The sequence below is a fragment of the Lichenostomus cassidix genome, chromosome Z (genome assembly GCF_008360975.1).
Source record: "Lichenostomus cassidix isolate B80296 chromosome Z, HeHo_3.0, whole genome shotgun sequence".
Taxonomy (NCBI): domain Eukaryota; kingdom Metazoa; phylum Chordata; class Aves; order Passeriformes; family Meliphagidae; genus Lichenostomus; species Lichenostomus cassidix.
The window spans coordinates 30980651-31006858 of record NC_139511.1 but is presented as its reverse complement, the minus strand read 5'-3'; the positions used below and the strand labels follow the sequence as shown (position 1 = coordinate 31006858).

The window sequence follows — 26208 nt, the reverse complement described above, 5'->3', positions numbered from 1 at the left end:
TCTGTTCCTCAGGGCTCCACATACAATTCCTGACAGCTCTGCAGGGTCTGTGAGTGTAGACAGGTAACTCACTGTCAGTACTATAACCACCTTTGAAACTGCCTTGGCATACTAGGAGCCTTCTCCAGGTGGTTTCCTTTCCGGCTGATGGAATTTGTTTCCAGCAACCTGCCTGCAGTTACAGATGGCGTACTTCCAGAGTTACTCCTGGAACTGACCCCAGTGAAAAGCCACATTCATTATTTAACTTTTAAGAGTTACTTAATATATGGCCACAATACAAGCAATTGTCTCTACTGCTGACTTTGGCTGAGACAATTGTAGATAAACGTGAATAAGCTGAGCAACCCAAGAATTTTTAAGATGCACATACTCTGCTTGCAAAGAGGCTGGGGTCCTGCTAGCTTTTTTGGGAAAGCTATGTCTGGCAGAGACAGGTTTTAGTGTGAAATGACAGTGTTTGTAGGCTAGATCAAGGAAAACAGTGTGATTGCCAGATTTTGCATTTAGCATGCCTGCAGCCTTTCCTTTGATGCATCTGTGTGTGTGGCGACCTACTTCTGAAATCTTGGCATTGCTGTCTGACAGAAGAGATATTGGATGTGCCCATATTCTTTCATGTTCTCAGTGGGGCCTGTCACTGGTGCTTCACTGGGTATATATGAGACCACATAGCTAATAGCAAGTGTCCTGTAACCATTGGAACCATTTTTGTTCAATGAAGATGGCATGCTGGTCACTGACTCCACTGGGTTTGCCTTGCCTTCTCCCTTGTGCAGCAAGAATGCAGTGCCTGCACTTTGCTGCCTTCTTTCCCATGAACTAAAGTTCTTGTTCTTGAGTGGTCTCTTTCCCTGCTTGTGTCCCTTCAAGTGCCTGCTGTTACAGTACTGTCCTCCTCTTTACTGCTATTGTGCCGCTGGAGAGAGGAGGAAGCTGGGATGTTCAAAAAGCTGGCTGCATTCCTGATGAATCTCTGCACTGCCAGATTTCATGCCAAGCAACACATAACGCTATTGTCCTGCAGGACAGAAAAAAACACTTAATTCAGGGGCTGCTTGTTAAGGTCTTCTCATGGAGCTCTGAGGAGGTCTTTGATCTGTGGCTGCAGCAGAGACCTGCTTAGTCCCAAATCCAGCCAGGTGCTGGTTTTTTGTACTGTTTTATCCCAGCCCCGGGTCCAGACCATGTCTTTCTCTAACACTTCGTGAGTTTCCTGGTGACCAGTAGTGCTTGGGCACTGGGCACTGCTGCTTTTTTTCCCAGGACTTGCAAATAAAAATAAGTAATTCGTGTGTTGCTTCTTTAATTTAAGATAAACTATTGTGAAATGCTGGTGTTCAACTCATCATGATCTAGGTCTCTTGAAGTATTGCTACAGATACTTTTTGATGATAGGAGGACTTGCGGAGCTGTCTTCATTCTTAAAAGTGGTTTTACTCTGCTTAAAACCAGACTTTATTAGGCAACAGATTACTCTTTTCTGTGTGACATGACATGTTAAATGTTTCACTAAAAAGCATGCAGTGTGCCTTAGCTGCTCCCTAGAATTTACAGGATGGCTGTTAACCACCTTTACTTCCTTCATCCCTCTCCACACTGGCACATCACATTGCCACCTTAGGCATAACATTCTCTCTTCAAACTCTTCCTTCCAGCTGGTAGTACTTTTCAAGCCTTCTCTTGAATTCTTTATTCCTGCACGACACCATATAAAAGCCCATGAAGCCACTCAAACGCATGTCTAGTAATTGCTGTGTGGTTCAGTTTCCTACAGGTCAGGACGTTTAGACCTCGCTTCAGGCTACCTGCTTCTTCTATAAACCTTTCTGAGTGCTTCCTTTGTGTGATTTGTGTTGAGGTCCATTTCTCTCAACTGTTCTACAAGATTATTTACCATTCTTTTTGCTTTCTTTGTAACCACTTTGGGGCCAGTGTTACGCTCCATTTTGGTCTGGGATGTGTTCTGGTCTCCCTTCTATCTACAGCTCTCTGCAGAGGTGGTGGCACTTATGGACCCTCCTCTCTTTCAAGCCACAGAACTCCTTAACCATAGTTATGGTAGGCCTTAAAGCCTTACTGCTCATTTGGAGTTATGTAAGAAGAAGATAAGAAGCTTGTGCTTCCTGGATCAGCATGTGGAGCTTCAAGACTTACTGCTTTCCTCTTTCCTCTGATGCTGTCAGAAACAGCTGAAAATTTTACTCTCTTTGCCAGTTTTCCCCCGGCCTTTCCTCCCAGTACTGTGGAGCATTTTTGCTGTAATTGATTATTCACAGTGTGCCTAGGACATGCTGAACCTACTTTGAAGGTCTTTGCTTTCTCAAGCTATCTCATTTTTTTTCTCTGCTCTGCTGGGTTTCTGACTACTGAGGAAAAAAAAAAAATAAAAGAAACCTCTACTGGGGGAAGATGTTCAGGCTCCTCCAGTATAGCGCTTTAGCTGTGGCTATATTCTTACAACTTTATTGTTACTTCTGTGTGTTGCAGAACCCATGCTTAGGATACAAGCTTCAACAGAGGGAACAAACACTTCCTCCTGTAAGTATATACAAGCTGTTTAAATTTTTGCTGGCAAGACTCTCAAGTATATTTCTCCCTTCCTAGCTCAGAAAAAAATGTGCTTCTGTCTAAACCTGCATTAAGAGATCAGGAGTGACTGAATGGGATTCCTGAACTATTTGTTATATACTATTAGAACCCTCAGAGACATGCTTTTTGTGTATTGCCATCTAAACACCTTCCTTCAGAAAGGTCAAATGCTCATTTGGGCAGGGCAAAGGGGGAGGAAACTATTCCAGTGTTTTCTACCTGGAATTCTCTTCCCCGCCTTCCCCAGGCAATGTATGGCTTCAAAGATTGTCTGCTCTGCCTCCACAGCCCCTGGCCCTGGGGTAGCTGGAGCACCCTCAGGTCCAGCCATCCCCACCTGGGTGCATTTCCCTTCATCTGCATGCCAGATGGTGCACCTTAGAGTTCCTTGGGCTCTTTCTTCTGTGCCCCTCTACTCCTGGGAAGGAGATCAGTAAGGTGAAGACATCTTTTTGTGTGTCTTCCCTCAGCTGGGACAGAGGGCCAGAAATGGTGTTGTTTCCTCGGAAAGAGAGATTGTCTCTCTGCAAATCTCAGGAGCACACTGGGAGCTACGGGAGTACCAGTGGGGATAGTGACTCTTTTCTTCCTCAGTAGTGATGCTTCCCAGGGAAGCATGCATTACAGCTGTAATCCTATACACTTTTACCCTTGAGAACAATTAGAGCCTTCCAGCTCTTTACTAGAACCAAATCCACCATCTATCAGCCTGGTTTTGGGCAGTCTGGAGGGCCACTTCACACAATCAGAGTCAGTGGGGTTGTGGGAGGTAGCGTATTCACCTTCCCCAAAAGCAGTAAGTGTTGCCAGCTGCTAGGAATAGGATGGCAGGTGAGACAGACCAATGGTCCAATTCACCCTGACAGTTCTTGCTATAAAATGTGGTGTGTGCTTTATAGCAAAATATTCATGAATGCCCTTAACTCACATCTAATAGCTGCTGTAGCAGCACCAGGATGAAAGGTTAAAGCTGTATCTCTGGATTTTTTTCTAGATTTTCTTCTCAGCTACTACTCTGATAGTTTTTAAGTGTGTGTTGAAAGAATTAGAGAAATTTGATAGGATATTTTAAAAGCTTTCTGCCAGCAAGGTGAGAAGAGTCAGTTTTTGGCCTCCTTTTCCCTTTGATGCCTAGTCGTAGAGTAGGCAGGGATAATTCCTGGAGCAATTTAAAACAGTAAATCATCTCTGTTCTGTTCTCAGAAGCATTAATGTATACTGGGATTAGTCCTATTCAAGTCACTAAAATAAGTAATGGAGGAGAGAGGGCAATATTGGATATTGCTGCCTGTGCTGGGTAGGAAAAGCAGGAGGGAGCCAATGTTTATTGCTAACAGATGTGAATGTCTACTCACACTACAGAGCGACGAGGGAATTGAGTCCACGTACTTTTATTAAAGTTCCTTAGGGCTTTTCTTTTCTGAATTTCAGGGGTACATGTCCATTTCACACTTGTCACTGTCAATCTTGTAACAGCCACAGGAGATAAACTGTTTCCTTCCACTTCTCAGACAATAGCAGATGTTTAGAGAATATGCCAGCACTGTCACTGTTGGCCAGACGCTGGGAAAGACCTGAAAACAGCAGAGTGATTCAGTAGGTTCTCTCCCCCAGGGCTTTCACAAGAGAATAGACATGTATCATGCTTTGCTTCTTCTGGAGTCTCAGTGACAGATATTCAGAGAGGGGGAAGTTTAGAAAATAATCCTATCTCTGTAAGACGCTCCACAACTGACATCCCAAAACTGAAGATCCCTATCCTTCTTTGTGCATGTATTCCTACACTCCTCAAAATCAAGTTCAGTTTGAGAGTGTGGAACTCAGTTCTTAAATAAAGGAGAAAGAACAGCCTTTGATGCATTCTGAGTTTCATGTAAAGGACTGGTGATCTGATTGAGGGGTCAGTAATCCAAGGAAGAAGGAAGGAAATTGATGCTTTTGTGTCCCATTTCATAGTGTGAGACTTTGACACTGATTGTTAGCTCTGCCCCCCACAGGTAGAAATACTTCCCAGCTTCTCTTCCACCCCAGCCCAAGGATTGATTCATATGTATTTATTTTGTGCTGTGTAATCACAGAATAATAGAATTTGGGGTTGGAAAGGACCTTAAAGAACGTCTAGTTCCATCCCCTTTGCCATGGAGAGGGACACCTTCCATTAGGTATCCAGGTTGCTCCAAGCCCCATCTAGCCTTGTCTTGAGCCCTGCCAGAGATCAAGCATCCATAACCTCTCTGAGCAACCTGTGCCAGTGCCTCAGCACTCCCACAGTACAGAATTTATTCCTAATACCTAATCTAAAGCTACTCTCTTCCAGTTCAAAACCATTCCGCCTTGTCTTATCACGATATGCCCTAGGTTACAACTTTCATTGGAGCCCTGTGTGCTCTCACTACCAAGGACTGCAGAGGCCATTCTTAATCACATTAGAAAAATTTGGGGATGGAAGACATTTTTCTACCCCTTGTTTCCCAGGACTGCCATACTCTGAAACCAGTGCCTTATGACCCTATGACTTTCTTCTTCTCAGAAACTGGCTTGGAAAAAGTACATCTGAGACTTCACCTTAATGCCTTGTTATTAAGGGTTCAGTCAGCTATGTATTCAAGATGAGAGAATCAGAATGTGGTTGTCTTTTTGTTCTCGTGGGACTTGTTAAAGGAATCTTGGCTTCTCACCCCAAAAGCATACATATGGCAGTTTTCCTTTTCCTTAGAAAATTAGTCCCAAAACTTACATTCTCATTTATAATGGAATTCTCATTCACACATGGAATGAAATTCAAAAGCAGCCAGATTTCCTAGGGTAAAATCGTCAGCACTGCACACAGGCTTCTGATGGAGGTATTGTGCAGGGACATTGGTAGGGTGCAAGAGGGGAGAAGGGAATCGATGGGATGCAGGCTATTTAGAATTACCACAGTTCCTGTTGTGTGGGAACCACTGACAGCACAGGATGGGTGTGCAGACCAGGAATGATGCTACACCTAAGCTTACTGTTTTTATGGTCAAAATCAGTCTGGAGTCCCACGCTCTGAGGGAGGAGTAGGAAATGAGGAAGCTGCACAGAGACAGAGCCTGTGGGAGTATGTGTCAAATGGAAGCATTTGGTTAGCTGCACCTTGCAGCATTACCCACATACTTGTTTGGGCTGCCTTCTAAGGGCTTCTCCCTAAAATGTCTGTGGAGGCACTTCCTCCAGCAAAGAGCCAGGGCATGCCACATACTCTGCATGTTTCAGATGTGATTGCCTTACATGAGGATTCTCAGTTCAGATTTGTCTACTTGCACAAGATGGTGAGCTGGCAAGCATGGCACTGGTTGTGCCTGGAGCCTGTTCTCTGCAGCATGCTTGCTCCTGTCCACTATGTAGCAGGTTGATATGATGCCCAGCTGGACGCAAGAATATGGATAAAGAACAGGCAGCAGGCTGATCCCACCTTGCCTGTGGCTTCTTTTTCAGAGGAATACAGAATGAGTTTTAGCTTTTGGCTGTAGAGAAATACCCAGTGTTGGTTGTCTGCCCCACAGATAACTTTAAATTTGTTTTTCTGCAGACTTTCAAGTTGGCCTCTAAAACCTGCACAGAAATTTTAAAAATATTACTTGTATAAGAAATGTGCTAGTTTGGACTCCTCATGTCTCCTCTCTGGAGTTATTAACTTACAAGCTCCGGGCCTGGCACAGCAAGGCACTTTCCTAACACTTCATCTTCTCGTCATCAAATAAGAGATTCCAACAGATACATTAAATTATGACCAGGTACAACATCTAGAAAGGAAGCATGCAAAGACTTTTTGCCAGTCACATTTTCTCAAGTAAAATACTGAACTGCTTTGGTGAAAATAGTCCATGCTGAGCAATAAAACCTTCTATCACATGATGTTATGGTTGTTGGTCTACAGAATATTTTTAACAGGAACATTTTTGCATATACAAAGCAAGCAGCCTGGCCAATAAATCATCTGTGTCCTAAAATCTTAAAAAGCAAGTTAAGTTTCTGCTAAATTCTGCTTTGCAATGTATCCTAAAGTGAACCCAATCATTCTCCCTGTATTTATTTCTGTTATACCTAACAGAAGTCAACTTTCAGAAACCATGAATTTTCTAAGACTCATACAAACATGAATCAGCGCTTCTGGAAGACAGAGAGCTTGGGTCCCAAATTGTATAGTTTTTATGTGGCTTTTTCTTCTGCCTTCAGGATACTTACCCAATCCTGAAAAGACCTTCTGATGTTGTTGGTATTTTAAGCAATTTTTAAATGGGTAATCTTAATTTTTATCAAGTCCTTAGACCATTTAATTTGTCCTTTTATCTGACTTTTAGAGTTTTGGTCAGATTTCTTTATTTTTTTCATGGTGCTCTTGCACAGGTACCTACCTACCTATCAACAGGAGTGCACTTCACTTTGATTTGTGGCAAAAACCTGTGGAAGCACTTACTGAAGTCCGTGTGTATTGCAGTTCCTTTAAGAAACAATGTGACTTGATGACTAGATATCTTGCAATATAGTGAAATATAGTATATATAATTTTTCTGCATTCATTCATTTTACTCTGTTTTGTTTGGTTTCATTTTATTCTGAGTTTTACAGATGTTAATTTCTAATACTCCCTCTACAGCCTAGAGACAAAGAGGATAGTATGATTTAAAGTGATGCCACATAGTGTAAGGATCAAAAAAGATTAGGGGATAATGACTAACCATTGAAGATGTGTTGATTTTCTTTTATCTCAAAAAACCTCTGTTTTGTCATAAAATTTAAATACACTGTTAACAGCTCAGAAACTTCTGAAATGCAGCTATTTTAGCGTAAAAGGGCAGAATGTTTTTTGACATAGTAAGTAACTGTGTAGGGTCATTTGGGGCAGGATGGGAAGAGGAGAATACTGTAACCAATTTATAAAGCTGAAGGAATTCAGATGTTGAAGGCAATTAATCAGGTTGCAGTTGTATTAGCACAGCAGGACTCACAAGTCCTGTTCTTGTAAAAAATTAGTCTGACATTTTCGGCTATCAGCAATTAACTCACCTGTGTCATGGATTGAAAGGCTACTTCTCCAGGAAAGCCATACACTTGCTGCCCTGATGGGGCAGTGGGTCGAAGGAAAACACTATACCACCTCACGCTTTTTGCTTTATCATTTCAGTGGGTTTATTTCTCTGAATACCAGTCTCTGGAGAGAATACTTTGCTTTGTTCTAAGGACACAGGGAGTAAGGGCAGGGTCAGATACTCAGTTCCTGTTTAATGTAAAATGAGTTTAAACCTCCTAGTTAGTTACGTCCTATTGAAAGAGCAGTGGTGAAGGCATGTGTCAGTCCTTTGTTATAACCTACATACAGTGTGCAGTAAGTTCCAGTTTCATTCTCCATGGTAGGCACCAATGACAGTAGTAATTTCAGTACTTTTATGGTTTCATCTTGCATGACAAACTCTCTTTCCCATAGCTAAATTTCACAGATAAGGCAAACTCATTGAAATAAGCAACATCTCCCAGAGACAGTTTTCATTCTTTTGCATGACTCTGTCTAAAGAGAGTGTGACATTAAATGCCTTCTTACAAACCACCTAATCTTGCAGGGTTTTCTGTAGTTGCATTCTTGGTCCCCCAGTCTTGCTCTGAAGGAGTTTTGAGTTGTCACTGAGAACCTCAGGTAGGTTAGGCAGCTCTACTGGGAAATTCATACATGTCAAACTTCAGAGACAGCATCACTACTGTAAAGTCAATCTCTTCTGTGCTGGGGTTTCTTTTCCTTCTTTCCTTCAAGGAGGTCAGAGAGATAAAAGGCAATGATGGGTGTTAGCAGTGCTAAAATTGGAAGAAGCTGACATAACAGTCACAAAGGAATAAGTGCAACAGTTTGTATGGCTTAAATTCAGCTACTGGAGTGGAAGGGTTTTAAGGACATTGGCTTTAGCTAGCTGTATATTTGTGCACGTAAGAATAAATCTGTAAGGCTGGCACTTGCTTCAACATTTGTATATAATGAGGCAGTTGTGGTTTATGTATAATTATACATACATAGATAGGTTTATAAAGTATATACATGTAAGTATGAAGGCAATGGCTTGTGTCTGTTTATTTCAAGATGTGCTTTCCTGAGGTCATGAATTACACCATAAAAATGGTTCCCAAATGTGTGGCAGGCTACTCCGGTAGAATACAAGTCACAAGATCCACTTCACAGGTTTCCGTTCTTCATAGTATTTCTGAAGGAATTTCACAAGCCCACCTCCCATTGCTTTCAACATATTGAGAATCATGTTTATCCAAGGGTCCAACTCCAGAAACTCTTCCCATCTTTCAGAAAAAGGATTTTTAAAGCTGCATATGTCCTTAGTGGTGGGGAGGGGGAGCCTCTCACACCAAGGTTGCTGTCCAAAAGTCACATTGTCACTTGAAGCCTCGGCTGGAGAGTGTGGGCTCTGTCCCTAGCTTTCCTCAGGAGCCCTGGGTATGTCTGGACTTCTGTTTCTGAGACCCTGCAAGTCATATGGGAATTTGTCTCCAACAATCTGCTGGTAAGGCCTGGTTTCTCTAAAGTTCCTCTCACAAGGTCAAATCACAGCAAATTCTTTCTTAACAGAGCATTATTTTATGTCTTTCTGACTTCATCTTCATACAATGTTGAAGTGACACATGCTATCTATCTTCCCACCTGAGACCAAAATAAACATCTTTCTGATGTACCAGCATAGCCTATGCTATACTGGAGAACATGAGCTTGTGGAACCAGGATGTGTTGGTGTTTTTACTGGTTTTTTTTGGTCTCTGTGTCTTCACTGTGTCACAAGGAAGTCCCTGGTACTGTCACTGTGACAAAAACAGGTACTCAAGGACTCCTGTTCCCTCCTGGCTATACTCTGTCTGGATAGCAGCTGTGAACACACTTTATGGTAATGGATCAGCTTTCTCACAGTCTTCCCTCTTCTGAGTCATCAGGATAGTTGTTACTGAGTAAAGGTGCACGACAGGCAGTCATGCCAGCAGGGCTGAGATCTGTGAACCAAATGGAATATGTAACCTGGACAGAAACACACTTCTCTTTCATGTCATTATCCATGCTGAAATCAAGACTATCAGTGCTCTGTTGGAAGGCATGAGGGAGACAAAGAGCTCAGAACAAATATGAACAAAGGATACGCTCAACTAACAAAAATTAGAAGCATGTATGTGGGTACAGAATAATATTTGTATTTTAATACAATAGGCAGTTCCCAGCTTACCCCTACAGATCAGATACCCTGTTCATCTCCTGATCTTTCATCTATTGCCCCCAAAGTGAGTTTACTCTGAGACACTCTCTTGTTTTATCCCCAGGAGAGACTAGCAATGCAAGTTCCTTTGTGCTCTTCAGGTGACCCTTCTGTCCTAAGAAAGACGTGATGACAGCTCACTTTCTTGTTTTTAGAGGGGGGGTTTCTCTTTTTCCAGCTTTGGTGTGAAAGGTCCAACAGAGAGAAAAATCTGAAAGGGAATTTAAGTTACCAGATTTGAGTTAATCTATTATGGCTGAAGGCTTGATGGACTCCCTTTGACAACACAGAGCAGGTTTTGGTGTGTTCTGAGCTTTCTAGTCCACATTCTTCCAGGGGAGATCTTAGGCTGCGTCAGCTGTAAACAGACACCCTGTGGCATCGCAGGGCCATGGTCCATGAAGAGTTGTTTCAAGTTTGTGGTCTAGCAGTGGAGGTCTGTGATGAAGCAGAAAGACAAAATTAATGAAATATAAAGGAGTCAAGAGCCTGGATCCATTGTTTTGTTTTCATTACAAGTTTCAAATTTGGACAGTTCTGGTTAACCACAAAGGCAGATGGTGTTGTCTAGGAAGAGGGAATGAAGAATAACACAGCAGCAGATAAAAGACGAACAGAAAAGTAAACTGTTACTTTTCAGAATAACTTGCAAAGTGTATGGCTTTAAATGTTTCCATTTACTTAAGAATAAACCCTTGATAAAGTACTATTTACTTCTTTAAAAAGGTAAGCTGCATTACAGAAGTGGTATTTCAAAAGCTATAGGCAGAGTACTGAATGCATAAATGTGAACTTTCCATAGATGCATGGCTTTGAAAAGCCATCACTGTGTCCCCTCGTTACCTTCTCCACAAACACAGTGGCACTCTATGGCTGAGACTCAATTTAAAATATAGCAGTTTCTATCACATAAATTAAAAGCAATACTCTTCTTTCACATTCCTATCCTAGCAGAATTGTAATAGTGCAGCGGGAGCCAAGCTAAACCCTCGGGAAGAAATTATTATCCTATCCTTCATGTCCACATGTCTTCTAAATTGCCTTTTGGTAACCTCTTCTAATTGGATGCAAAATGGGAAAGTTGTATCTCCTGTGACTTTCATTATGAAAATGTTCCCGGAGGTTGTTAATGGTTTCTGCTGTTCTTGACATTCTCCCCCTGTACAGCAAGGAGAAGGAATCGCTGTAGTCACTGCAGCAATTAAAGAGCAGCCTTTTACAATGTGATCTTCCTTCTAGGTTTGCAACTTCCTAAATATTTAGCAGTAGCCAGCTAGTCAGTAACTTTGAGTTGCATCTGCCATAGCTGGCAAGTATCACAGATCACCCACTCTGTCTTTTTTGAAAAGAAAGCTGTGCCCTGGAGCAATCGTCCTTTATGAATCTTGTCTGATGGATATCAGTATTTTATTTCAGTGACTATATATGCATATAAAGGCTCTTGCATTTCCTCACAAGATTTTCTTTTCCTGACTGCTCACTCTTCATGCTAGTCATTTCAACTTCATTATGGATATGCGGAGCTCACAGGCCTTACTGGTAGTTTATGTTAATCACAGTATACAGCTGTCTGAGATCCTTTGGCAAAGTCATTCCAAATTTTCCCTTCTACAGGGATCTGCTTTTTACAAGAGAGGAAACTTTCACAGCCTTTTGATTTCCAAACTTTGTCAATTCTGTTGCAAGTTAAATTAGCATGGGGCAGTTTTAATTTATGATGATCATAAAGGCTAAACCTAGGGTGCTGCGTGGAGTGAGGCTGAGGAGTGAGATGGAGTGCTAGAGCAGTGTTTGCCCATTTCATCATTAACATGCTTTCTTGTGTCATTTTGGGCCATGCCAACTACTGATCTTGAAGACACTTAAATACAATATGAAGAATTAAGTGCATTGAGACTTTTACCAGGAAGCAGTATGGACAGCACCCTCCCAGCCTAGCTCCTCTCACTCTAAGTAGTTCTCCCATATCATCCCAACAGACATTGCAATCCCCAGGGACTCCCAGGTGCCTTTAACTATGCCAGAGGGAATTAATCATAAAGCTAAAGTAATGCCATGAGAACGTCACTTGGTTGGGTTGAGACTCACTCTTTCCACATCTTAGACACTGAGAACTGGAAGAAGAGACATGTAAATGATTTTTAATGAAGGGCAAGCCACAGTGGAGTGGCACGTGATGTAGATGTAATGCAGCCACGCTTGGCCTTGGACTGAGAGCAGGATCTGTCCCCTTTACTACTGAGCAATGTTGGAACATCTGAGCAGTCAGGCTGCGTATCCCACCCCAGCCTTCCCCACGACTGTGTACTTGTGGGGCAAAACTCAGCTGGCATTACACCCCAGCCCTCCCAAATTTAGCAACCATGGTCACTGCTCTTGAACAGAGATGTGAGATAACACCTACTATACTAAAGTGCAAGCCAGCAGAGGAGACAACTGTTTTCCCAGCCCTGAGCATTTGGCTCTTTTGTTTGTCCATTTGTTTCTGCTTTGTTTATTCAGCACAGAAAAGCTTCTTGCTCCAGAGCTATAAATGTTCAGAATTGATGTTGAATGAGGATGGATTTGACTGGACATAGCTCTGCTGCCTAAAGCTTTTACAAATACCATGTCCCACTGAGGTTATCTGAAAGTTTACCATTTATACATGGGGTGGTAATAGCCCTTCAGAATTTAATACAGTCATTATTTTTATGAGATTTAAAAAGTGGAATCTGAACTCTGTTACTGGTATCTTTCTGGTCATATTCACAATGATCCAAAACATGATTCTTAATAGCACAATCAAATGTCTGACAGGTATTTAGATGAGCTTTCCAAAATGTCAGCAGGTTTGATGAGGAGTATTACTGCAATGGGTGGTTTCTAAAAGAAAAGGATAAGCCATACTCCAGCGAAGAAATATTAGGGTGTTTTTTCAATAATATCTATTTTGCAGGCAGATACCCAGCTGTGAAAGCCGCAGCTACCTGCATTGTAGAAAGCTACTCACTGGATATACTTGTGCCAGTTGTGGCACAAATTGCCAGTGGCAGGAAGTTTTTTCTAGTCTTCCCACATTGGAAGTGAGCTAACCACATGTGATGCTTTTATTTGTTTGAAATATCTGTGTTTTTATATATAGTAACTGAGAATGTTCTTTCAGTTGTAGCTAAAACTGTGTTGTAAGCTTTCAAACGCTGACATCCAGTGCCATGGGGCATTAGTTCAACAGTTTAGTTATTGTTCTGAGAGAACAGTGGGTTTAAATGTCTGGTGCTTTCGCCTCATTAAATGCCACCCACCCCATCCCCCCCCCCCCCGCCTTTTTCCATTCTAAAGAAGTCCAAAACTTGCCTTGATTGTTTTGAATTCCTTAATATTTTATGTTTTTTAAAACAATACAAACATGGAGTGATTCCACAGGGCACACAGTGAAATAGAATTGGAGTCTAGTCTTGCACTGTACTTTTCACACTGTTAGTATGACTTTTATTATTTCCCTGGAATGGCTCTTTCCTTCCATTTCCCACTGGGGAAATATTTGGCTTAAAACAAGCTGCAGGCTATGCATAGTTCTTGAATATTTTAATGATCTACACAAAACCCATTAGCTGACACAGTGACAACTAATACTTGACAGACAGTAGGATAACAGTTGTCTCAGAGACTGTGAGAGACCAGAAGAATCTTAAACACTAATCTTGCAGGAAGGATGAAGTTGCCTTGAGCACTGATGCAGCTCATTCAAATGCATGCCGATCTGTCTTGATGAAGAACTGGTGCTTCAGAACGCTGGTGTAATGAGCTCTGAATCAGATGCTGTTCTTGGCTACTAGGCAAGCTGCATCTGCAGAGTACATCCTTGTAACTCCTTTAAATAGTTCTCACTTCAGAGGGAGCAGGTTAAGATATATCCAGGGAAAGAATGCTGTGAACATAGATTGTGTATCTTTTTTGGTGGACTAGTAGTCGTTCCAGTGTAGCTGTGATCACTGAGAGTGGCAGATGAACCCCGAGATTCATGGGAGGTAACACAAGTCTGAAATCCTCTCCATGTGTGGTCAACCAGCGCATTTGGGCTGTGCACTTGTGAGATGCCTTCCTGGAGGCAGGCAAGAGGAAATTAGACATGGGTTAGGGACTGTTTACCTTAACCTGTCCAGTTGCATGTTTCTGTCAGAATGAGAGGATTCTTGGTGTCTTACCCACAATGTCTGTGTCCTGCATCAAGTGTATAAGTCACCTCTCATGTTGGCAGCAACACCATAAGTGAATTACACTTTCAAGGCCAAGAGCTAAATGCCAGCACCCTATTAATTCTTCCAGCCAAATGGACACCTGGAGAGCTAATGTACTGTTGTACTTACTGCTTGAGTTATATGTAGAAAATATGCAGTAAAACTCTAGATAATTGGATGTGGATTGAATTTGCAATTATATGTTCACTGGATAATATGCATACATCAGAGACCTAATATTCACCCCAGCAAGAGAGCACAGTTATAGGCAGGCTGAGCAAATGGAGCTTTTCAATTTAAATGTGCAAATGAATTTCCTACACACATGGGCACTATTAGCAGATGGTCAGTAAGGAAGGCTGTGTACAGGGAAGGGATTCTTTCCTTTTAATTTGATAAGAATCTGTTCCTGTGGATGTCGTTTCATCCTGAGGAATAGTTTTCATTATCTGTAAATATCTTGTAAAATATGAGATTGCTACTCAGAACAACTGAAGAGCATCATGGATGAAGTACTGGATGAAAAATGTTTTCTGGATGGAGAGAAAAAGGCAGAAAGAGAGAGTCAAATATTTTTACTGTTAGCATATTTTCAGAACACAATATGGCACATATAGCTCTAGTAGAAACACATTAGTTAGAGTTGACACTTCACACAAAATTTTGAGCATTTCTTAAGGAAGGAAAGAATTCCTAAAAAGAGCCCTTTAAGAAGAAATGGGCATCAGCTAACTCTGAAATGGGAGGCAAGCAGAGATGGTTATCACTTGTTTAGAACTGCTACTCTAGAGTTCATCTGCTGTATCCTAGTATTGAAGGAGTGATGGAGTGCAGGAAAAGACAGTCTAAGCAGAAAGGAAAGGCAAGCATGGTAGTATGAGCTGGCATTTCTGTTTAGTGTCTGTCACAATCCGATCTCATCGCTCACTTCTTAGACTCTACCATATTCTTGGCATCTCCCCTTTTATTATTACAAGAATTTTTCAATGTGGCAAAGTGCATTATAGCATTTGAGAGAAACGCTGACTAATAAGGGTCCAGTGAGTTTTTAAAGAGCTCTGCATGCTTTTCTGATCTTTGAGGACTGTTTCTTCCTCAGTCCTAGTCATGATCATGTCTTGACCCTCAGTAGCTCTGCAGAAAATAGTTGTTCTAAGTAATTTTGAGCACAATCTCTGTGCACAATGCCACCTGTAAAAACTGAAATATCTTGAACAAGAGTCTCAGCTGTCAGCTGGTCAAACTGACCACAAGTGAAGCAGTCATGCAGCTCTACCTCCTGTACCTGGCCACAGAAAGAAAGGGTAACTGCCCTGTTCTGGAAAGCAGTGTTGGATGCTGGGCAGAATTTCTGCTGCCAGCACATGCTCACAGGCAGTGGGGATGCAGAACAGCCAGAGACATGCATCAGCAGGCAGGCTGGCCAGCCCCAGTGCCCACCAAGCCCCGTGTCCTCATCTTAGGCACAGGTAGCAACTGGTGCCTCAGGGACTTGTGGGGGAAGGACACAACAAAAGGATAATGCTTCTGCTAAATGAGTTTTCTGTTATGCTGTGACCCTGAGAAGGAAATAAAACTGACTCCTATTTTTCTCTAGTTAGATCTATGGGGAGTCTTGTCTCTTCTGTAATCTTGTTTGTATTACTTTCTGTAACCGTCTTTGGTCTCTCCAGTGTATATGTCAGTACTTTACTTAGTACCCTCCACTGTCTGTGGGCAAGGCCAAAAAGGGAGAGAAAGGTGCAAAAACAGTCCTCATGGAAAACCATGGACTTGTTTCCTTACCTGGAAAATGTCATCCTTGCCCTCTTGTGCTTAACTACTGACATGAGGTTTACTAGCCTTTGCATAAGAAACATTTAGTTTTGTTAGTGCAGGAATGTTTTTATTTTCCAGGCAACTATCAAATAATTTCTCGAGAAATTAAACTCTAAGAACGCTGCTTGAATGAGGCCTAAGCCAATAGGTGTTTCTTGATGGCAGATATTTTTTCTTTTCTATTCCCACTTGGAAAAAAGAAATGTGTCTATTCCCCATACAGGAAAATCTAATTGCAGAGGGCTGTAAAATCATCTGATAGGCTGTAGAGGCATAATTTGGCCTGCTCCTTACAGTCCACAAAGGTTCTTCTCTTAGTACAAGAGATGGAGGGGAACATCCTGACGGAAGGCACTCTCTTCACTACCCTGGTGATACAAGATCATAAACTGGGAGACCTTGGGGGTCTCATTTTGCAGTCCTTATGAAGTGCTGAGAAATATCCGTGTGTCAGTCTTTTCAAGACTTCTAACTCATCTTAAGGCTGGCTACAGTTTGACCTGATCATGCTTTATTTGTCCCAGAGCAGATGCAATTAATATGTATCACCCACAATTAATATGTGGGTGAATATACAAGGAAAACAATGTCTTCAGCAGGGAGTTAGCACAAGGCTTCTGTCACTGACACTCGCCTTTGCCCTGTCGTTTCACCCACTGTGATTAGAAATTCATCAAATATGTCTGGAGAATTTGCATGCTTAGCCTGCTTTGGAAAGAGGGGATTGTCTAGCTGTGAAAGGAGATTATGCAGCAATTTCCTCCTCAGCACAGCAAGACAATGAATCTGACTCTTCATTATAGAGGAAGGATGAGTAAGAATGGTTGCATTTCCTGTGCAGCAAGAGCAACATGAGCCGTGCTCTAGATTCCTTTGGGAATTTCCATGATCATGTCAATTTCAGACACAATGCATAATGTTGCTAGGTGAAAATGTAGATGCTTAAATAGGAATGCTTGTGGGGAAGGGGAAAGGGATCGATTCCCTAAATGGTGTGTTTGATATCAGCTAGAAAGACAGCTCTACAAAAGAAGACAGGCTCAAAATTAGTTACTTGAGTTTTATAACTCATACATTAATTACTGACAGCAGCACTGTATTTCTGAGATGACCGTAGCTTTTAATATACTCACATTCTCTCACCACTTATGAAAATATTTCCCTCCACTTACAAAAATATTTTGCTGTTTTCATGATGTGAAAAGCTCTAAAAAAGCCTTGCAGTTGCTTGTATATTTGCTAAATAAATTGAGAGAGGTCCCACAAAGCATCTGCCTCTTTCTCCTGTGTTTTCACACTCATGTTTAGGGTAAACTCAAGTGGTGCTGCTGGTCAGGCATCAAACAGTCTTTCTTTCCCAGAGTCTTTAACAGATACGCAATCCTGCTTATATTTTTTCTAATTTGAGGAAGGTTGTACATCTGCAAATGCAAAAATGTATCACAAGCACAACAGTCACAAGGACACATTCTTCTGCTCAAAAAAGACAGTCTAGCAATTGGATGTTAATAAGACACTGGTCAGAGAAAAATTTCCTAAGCAGCCTTAAGCACATGCCTTAGGACTTGTATGAATGTGTGTTACAGGCTGGGAATCCCAGACCAACAGTTAGCTCCTGAGGGACTAACCCATGAATTCTGAAATGCATGTGCAGAAACCCTAGTGAATTCCCAGATAGACTTTAGGTGCCTCAAAACTAAAGTTGTTTCCTACAAGGATTAGTTCTGACAATCACTGAAGGTTGTTCCATGATCATGTGCTGAGTGGGAAGCCAGGCAGACAGCCAGCATGCTGTAGATTACTAAAATGGAGTATGGAAAGTTGTCTCCATGTCTGTTCATCTCCTAGATCCTCAGCACTTCCTCAAAGTTATAAGGAGAAAGAGGAAAAAAAAAAAAAAACATTAAATCATGATAGTCTAAATGCTCCTACTATTTTTCTGTGAGAGTGTTCACCATGTCTCTTCTCTGTTCATGATCTTCAAGAAAAGCTTCAGTGACATTCATCTCACTGAGGGAAAAAATTTATTATTATTTCCTGCAAAGTTGGAGACTTCCTTCAGCGAGAGGAACTTGGAAGTTCTTCCTAAAACACTCTGTAGTGCCAGTGTTAAAAGTGTGATCTCAAGAGAGAAAGAAAACACCCAAGGGAGAGAAAAGGGTAGCCACATCAGGTTATTTGGAAAAAAAAAAATAAAAATCTTCTTTTAGCAACTTGGGTGAAGTTTGTTGTGGCAAAAGGATCTGAGCAGCATCCTGGTTCATCCAGAACCCTCTAGGGTAAGGAATGGAGGAGAGATATGTACAGATGCAGATGTGAGAAGGCAAATGAGAATGCCCAAGGCCACATGGTTGGATGTGCCTGTATACCAAGTTAGGTCCATTTTAAGCACCTGAATACAATTTTTTTTTTAAACTGGCTTCTTTTTTTTTCCTCCCTCATAAAGGAAATGCAGTGACTGCACATGCCTTATTAAAAGATTGCTTGTTTGGCTGGTGGCCATAGAAAAATAATTCCTCTTATTGCTCAATAAATCAAGTTACTGTCATTTTAAACACTCTAGCTGAATTTCTGATGAGCACATGAAAGAGTTAACTCTGCCTCTGTCATGCTACCACACCATTAAAATAACAGCAAATTTTGGGAACATAAATTGTATCCTCTCTTGTAGCATAAATTCGGAGCCTAAGCAAAATCCTTATAAAATTATGCTGTTCTGTAAAAGTCTTACTCTTACTTGGAAAATACACAAGTAGAACTGTGTATTTCAGTAGAAAAGTGCAAATAAAATATATGCAGGAAAGTAGTGTGGTGTCTTTTGAATTTGTATGCATTTCAAATGAATTTTAAAAAAATAAATAAACTTCTTAAAATGTTAAATATCTTTCCATTTCAGTTAACACAATTTTTCTTATGTACAATAATAATAAGGCTATCCTGGACTGGAGGGGCATGTTGATTTAATTTGAAGTGGTGGGCGCCTTCTCTGAAAGGTTTTTTTGTTGCTTTAGCAATTGAAAGCCCTTCTTTCCTAATAGGATTAGCCCAAATAATTACCAAAGGATTTTTCTGTCATCTGAGCACAGTTCCCCACAGTGGTATTAAAAAGCCTGTCTTCAGTACAGAAATAGTCAATGGCTGCGGGTAGCTGAAAAGGTTATAGTTAACTGTTGCCACTCAAATCAGAGAAAGTCATCTACAAAGCCAGGACTGTAGTGTTTTTTACCCTAATCTCCATTGTGCCCAACTGTTCCCATTGTGGAAAGAATAAACATTTGGCAAGAAGCTACTAGGGAGGCTCTGGTGGACAGCAGGGTGAAGTGAGGGACCTCAACCCAAATGGTAGGTGTCGTGACAATCCTTTGCAGCACTTGTTCAGTGACATGCAAGTGATCTGGGATAACAAACATTGTTTGTTATTAACATTGTGTGTGTGCCAAATTTCATTCTAGTCCTTTGGTTCTGGATGCAGACCAGGGTCCTCCCCTCTGACCTATTGGGAAGGGAGTCTGCTTGAGTTTTTTTGGCAGATCCCTGGAATCTGTGAGATACATCAGCAGTCAGTGCGAGAAGCTTCTGAGCCTTCAGCGTTAGGGTAGCTCCTTGCTGCTTTTTACCATTTTTACATTTTAGGCACTTTTTTATCAAGCAATAACAAATTTTGTACAGAAAAAAGGGAACCCCTTGAGGAGAGGAAAAAATAATTGGTGGCTCAGGTTGAAACTGCACAAAGTCATCCTGCTGGGGAAGCAGGTCTGAATTAGTGTCTGTGACTTTAATCTGTGTATCTAATCTGTAACTTTATTGCTTGCTCAAGTAATGCAGTATGTTTCTCCATTACTTTCTGCATTTCTAAGCCTTCATTTCAGGAATTCTGGCTCTGTATCCATGTTCTGTGCAGCATAATATGTTGTACAGAGTAACAGAAAATGAAATATGAAAAGCATTTCTTCCGCATTAATGTACAGATATCATTTTGACAGATACATGTCTGTAATCATAGGTCATTGTTTGGTGTGCCAGGAAATGAGCACTTCTGGCGTGACCTGTCTGATATTCCTTCAAATCACAGGACATATGTGCATACTTTTTCCAGCTCACTGTGAACACTGTTGTTTTGGTAGGAAAAAGGCTTGGTAAAGGTCCTTATTTGGGGTGCTTCGTCTCATGGTACTATCTGTACCTGTTTCCGCTCTGCCCAGCCTCTGGAGACTTCCAGCTTGTGTAATTGCTTGTGAATGTAATCACATTCATGGATCAAAGAAAATGCACAACCTTATTGTCTCAAGTTAATTGTTCCTGGAATAATTCTTACAGGTTGTCCCTAGTTGTCCATCTCAGTGGACACATCATTCCTTCCAGCTACTGTACTTTTCCAAACAGCTGGTATTATTTAGCCACTTCATTTGGTACTCTTGGAAACTCTCTCATTACCTAATGCAAGGGCGAGCTGACTGTTGCCAGTAGCTACAACTTACCTCTACACTGGTAAGCACTAAACCTGAACTTTCTGTCTGCTGCAGCCACATTAATAATGCATTACACTTCCTGTAATTACATACATGCACAGAGATTACTCTTTTTTTTTTTTGTCAGAGGAAAAAATAGATGGACATGGAGAGTAGAAAGTGGTGGAAACAGATAGAAGTAATTATTAATGCTGATGAGACCCCAGCTGCATAGGTTTTTAATTAGCCCATGTCTAACCCTAATAGTCACTGTTGGGATAATTCTAGCACTTCTTAAGCAGGCTAGTTTAGAAAGGGAAGTGTATTGTCTGCTCACACCTGCACTGTGTCGTGTTACTAGCACATACTCAGCAATGGAGGCCAAAACATTGTAATTTTTTTCAGTTCACTTGGTTAAATTTTAGTCATATTGTATTCTTCAAGGCAGTCTCAAAGAGCGAGCTCTCTGCAGCTGCGCGGGGCTGCTTTCCTGATGAAACTGTGAACTGATGCCTGACGAAGGAAAGGAATGCAATATACCGAATTTCATGTATTTTTCAAGTGTTATTAACAAGGCCTCCAGAGAATCATTTCAAATTGATCAGTGAAGCAGGAGCACGATCTCTACTCTTCAGAGCAAAAGGAGTTCAAAATTCAAGACACCCGTGCCTTTTCCTTCCTTAGCTCAGCTGAAGGCTTCTGGAATTAGTAGAAATGTTATATCCATGAATGGGTGTCAGCCCTGTCCATCCTTGGGAGTTTGGGCTTTGCCCGGTGGAGCTGGTGCCTTTAGAATGGAATCTATTTTGGTCACATCCTTGTTTTCTCCTCCAGTGTGTGCAAAGTTGTTAAAATGTCATTCCTTTGTTGAAAACCCTGAAGGAAGGACAAAGGATTTAGTGTGAAATTAGAAACACTGAGAGGTTTTTTTGCCCTTTGGCAGCTTTTAATTTAATTGGAGTTAAGCAACAGTTAAGCAGTATGCAGAGTTTAAGCAAGAGCAAATCATCTCTCAAGTGAAAGTATGTATTAGATCTTCACTATTGCTGTGGCTAAGTAGGCTGAAGTCTTGCTCACACTGGCAAGATATTTGACCCCATCTTTGCAGAAGCAAATTGCTAAAGGAATGGTAGAGTTTTATAAGGTCTGGCTTCAAACTTGGGCCCTGATCAGACAGGGATTTAGGGACACTATAAATCTCATCTACATGCATACAGGTCAAAGACATGAAGTACCTTTTTGTTTTTCTTTTTCTCTTTTTCTTTTTCTTTTTCTTCTTCTTCTTCTTCTTCTTTTTCTTTTCTTTTTCTTTTTCTTTTTCTTTTTCTTTTTCTTTTTCTTTTTCTTTTTCTTTTTCTTTTTCTTTTTCTTTTTCTTTTTCTCTCTTTCTCTTTCTCTTTCTCTTTCTCTTTCTCTTTCTCTTTCTCTTTCTCTTTCTCTTTCTCTCTTTTTCTTTTTCTTTTCCTTTTCCTTTTCCTTTTTCTTGGAGCCCTGTAGGCTTGCTTTCTCCACCTTCACAGCCACCATTTCCACCACAGGCATGGCATAACTACAATGGTGTACATGAGGACAGCTCTATTTTATTTGACTTTCTGGATGCTAATTTTAATGAGCTTGGCTGGGAACACAGAATACAGGGTGACCTCAGCCCTGCCTCTCTTTACCACCTTTTCAAATAATCATTCAGAGTAAATGCATTTATTCCTTAGACACTCTCAAGAAGAAGGAAAAAGACTAGCTGACCTCTCCATGTTTTTTTTGTAGTCTCACTGCCACTCTGCAGCCTCTGTGGCGAAGCACAGGCACACATAATGCACCCCCAGTGGACATGACCTGCACTGTGAATGCAGGAAATACTGCAGGAATAATGATCCTTCAAACGAAATTATAACTATAAACTCATTCTGATATGTATGTATCAGCTCTGCCTCTGGGTTTTCATTTCTAGGTTGTTCAATGTCTTGCAGAAGGGGATGTTTCCAAACCTGCATTACAGGACTTGTATCATCCAGTAGCCCATATTGCCCTGAGCTGTTGTATGCCCACATGTTAAATACAAACAAGTTATAATAAACCTGCTTTACCCTGGTGTAAGGGTCTGCTGGATGTCTGGAGCAGCACAGAGTCTCCTCTGTAGCTTTAAACTGTGTTAGGGAAATGAAAGTACAGCAGATACATTTCTTTAAGAGTTTCTTCTTTGCCATTTTCCTCTCTTGCTCTTGACAAGAGTCAGCCTGATCCACAAACAGTGAAGTCCTGTATGTGAGAAAAGTTAACTACCTTAATTCAATTGATTTCTGGAAGATGAGAGTTTTGCTTTTCTGCTAGACCATGCAGAGCACAAAAAAGGAGCCTGGGTGCAGAAGCAAGAAAGATGTGACAGGCTAGGCTTTGCATTTAAAACAGAGCTATGTAATAAAAGCATATTTGATTAGACTACTCAAAACTCTTTACTAGACATAAAATCTCCTTTGTCATACTTATTTCAATTCTTCTTAATTTACTGGGAACTGACAGTTTTCCAGCCAATGCCAAAGGAGTGATTCATGCCTTCTATGGCCTTTGGCATGCACTGAGAAAGAATATTGAACATTAAATATTAAATGGTATTAGGTACTAGGATTCTGAGGCATGATGAGAGCTGTTGCTGTTTTTATTGTTGAATTTTTGTACTTAAAAATATTGTGTTGCTTATCTGTTTCAAATAGTGACTACCTCAATTCTGCTAACTTGAGCATAATGAGGCAACATATAGACATGACCAGAGATGAACTAGCAAGTGTAATTGAATAAATATCTCAATTTAGGATAAGATGGATTAACGTCATTATTTAGAGGTATTTGTAGAAAGCTGCTAATCAAACCAGCTCTTGAGGTGAAATCATAGTATTTTCTGCAAGCAAAATTCTGAAATTTGCAGATTCTGAAATTACATCTGTGTACATCTGAAAGTACATCTGTGAGATGAACTTTAGAAGTCCAAGCCATAAATATGTCAATGCCCTATCATTAATACATGTTTATTTAATGATACAGAAATTCCTTCATGCTGGCTCCATTCCTTTTGACTTCTTTCTTTTTGCCTTTCTAATAACCAAACTATTGAATACAGTAAAGAGTCAGTCTACAAAAAACTCCACATGTGGTTAGAGTATTAAAAATTGAGGTAAAGTATGATGCCTTAAGGTTTAAACAGCAGCAGTTGAGAATACATGCAGGTACAAAAATAATTCTATTTATACAAAAAAAAAAAGCAAACAAACAAACCAAAAGGTGCAGTAACCAGAGTCAAGATTTTTCAGACTAGTGGGTATCCTACTGGGATCTCCTATGAGTCTCTGCCCAAATTAAACCTAGACTGAGCAAGGGCTTTGGGTCATGGTTTCACCAAGTCTTTTCTGAGAAGACAGGGTCATGGGACTTCAGGCCTCGGGAGCATGGTTCTATTCTCTTTCTTCCAGCCTAGACATATATTTACAGGGCCAGTATGGGAATTAGCACTGAACAGTGTTACTGCATTAGTGCAAGTGACAGAACAGAAGGAGCAGAAAGAAAGGAGAGACAGGGAAAAGGATGATATTGCTGCCCAAACTGCTTATCATTAAACCACTGCATTATGCTCCAAAATGCCTTCTCAGTTCCTGAATTAGGCTCTGATTCAAAAAGGCACTTAGATACATGATGTGGCCCATCTCTAATCAGGAAGACATTTCACCACTTGTTTAACTCCGTGCATGTGTAAGTATTTTATTAACCGGGTGTCAATGGAGGGATAATCCTTTGATTCAGGGTTTTCAAGACCTTGACACGAATTATCATTGTCCAGTGACTCTGCCAGCAGTAGGAGCACTGTGAATACAAAGGCTGACAACACAAAATCCTGCTTATCTGAGCCTGTGCAAAGTAGCAGTCTTGCCACTGTCCTATGAATACACATGAGGAGTTTTTTCTGTCTGAATTAAGTGGTTCAGATGTAGGAGTGCAGATGTGTTTGAGCACTAAGGTAGGCAGGATTGAATGACCAAGCCTGAGCCCTCTGACTGCAGTGCTGCCCCAGCTCATTGCCACACTGTGAAAATAAATAATCACAGCAGCCCCAGTAGGTTTGCTGAAGGCTCCAGTGACAGAGTGAAGGGAATGCCAGACCTGGGAAAAAAACCAACCCCCCAAACAAACAAATAGGAATACCATCTGAACTGCAGATGGACTTTGTCCGTCTGCTTCTGCTCTCAGACAAAAGAGCCTAGCTGAGTGCATTGCATGTCTTTCCATCTCTAAAATGTTCCTTTACCACGTGGTAGAGCTAATTATCATTAGCCTGAACAGTGGAGGGGCCCATCCCAGTTCTGTGACTTAGCAGAGGCTGGGGAAATGAGTCAGTGTCATTGATGAAAAACCCTGACATTCATGGTTTGATGTCCTATTTCTGTGTCTTGTGTAGTGCCACTAGTTCTGCTTTAAAATAAGATGAAAGAAACTCAGTGTCTTACATTTCACTTGAAGATGAAAAGACTCAGAACACCTTTTTGGCTCCCCTGAAATAACAGCCCATTTTGTGGCAGTTTTCAGTTTCAATTACTGGCTGTAGCTATTTAAAGTATAGAACATTTCTTAAAACAGCCATTGTTGATTGTTGGTTTTTTTTTCAAATCCGTCTTTCTGCAAGCCACAGCTCTTGGACTTACAGAAAATACATTCCTAGTGTAAATGCTTGGTGTAGATGTGCACATGTGATGTCAGTACAGAAAATACTTCCACACAGGCAACATGAGCTCTCCCAAATGTTTTCAGAAGCATTGCCATTCATATACTGTGCTTCAGACATTTCCAAGAAATGTATTAGTGTGAGGACCTGCTTCTGACACACTAGCACCCACTATAGTTGGTTTGGCTTGAGGGCACAGAGAGGGTTAGAATACAGCTTCTTCATGTCCTCATCTTCTGTGTTGTGTGAGGGCAGGGGATCTTCCCACAGCAGCCCTTTACACCAACCAAATTAAGCACACGAATGATTCTGCTGACATTGGCATATTTACCCTCATGTCTATGGCTGAATATGTGCCTATTTTTATTGCTCGTATTTTCTTGCCTTTTTTTAGAGCCTTGATGTTTCTTCTCCTCAGTCACATATGGCTGCAAGTGCGCAGAGGGCTTAAAACAAATAAAGGGAAAAAGGTAGTGGGAATGGGCAGAGGCATGCAAAACAGCACAATCATCTGCATCGTGTATGCTTTACATCAAGTGAAAAATAGGATGTCTGTGTGCAAGTGACAGCCTGTCCCATTTTAACATTTGGAGTTCCAGTGACAAGACCAGTATAGAAGAAAATAAAGCTTTCTCCTTGTGCCGTTTGAGCTGAGAGATGAGGTTCCTAGTAAGGGCTTTTGGAAGGACTCAAAGAGTGCTGGCATCAGTCCAAGAGAGATGGATTAGGAAGGGAGATTGGTGAAACACTGAAAGGATGAATAAATTGATCATTTTGTACCACGTGTGATGGCCCACTCTTCCCACACTGTGCTGGCAGTGATGTCGCTCATTGGACCTGATCACTTGCTTTGGGTCACTCTTCCATCTTTATATAGTGCACTTATTTAATTTGAAGAAAGTGCAATCAATAAAAAGCGATCCTTTTATCTTCCTCATCAATCTCTTCTTAATGAACATGCACTTTTTTCTTCTTAGATTCTTGGTTACTATGCTTTTAATTTCTCAATGTATGGTAGAAAAAAGGGGTGCAGTCAAACACATGATGGAGCAGTTGGTTCTGCATGTTGCTGGTTGCTTCTTACTGAAGAATGGGCATATTCTTAAAGAAAAGCAGTGGTCTGGGGGAGGGGGTGTGGGTCACTTGTCCTGCATTGATGTAAG

The 26208-nt window shown here is 41.1% G+C and overlaps 1 protein-coding gene across 5 annotated transcripts in view; it reads left to right on the top strand.

Annotated features, from left to right (window-relative positions):
* NRG1 (neuregulin 1) overlaps positions 1-26208 on the top strand; it is a 179582-nt gene that overhangs the window by 47091 nt on the left and 106283 nt on the right. For 3 of the 5 annotated variants that reach the window (XM_085043797.1, XM_085043794.1, XM_085043798.1), the window contains exon 5: positions 2491-2541. The exons of the other annotated variants lie outside the window; for them this stretch is intronic. In XM_085043797.1, coding sequence (XP_084899923.1) covers positions 2491-2541 — 51 coding nt within the window. The remainder of the gene's footprint in view (positions 1-2490; positions 2542-26208) is intronic. 5 annotated transcript variants of the gene reach the window in all.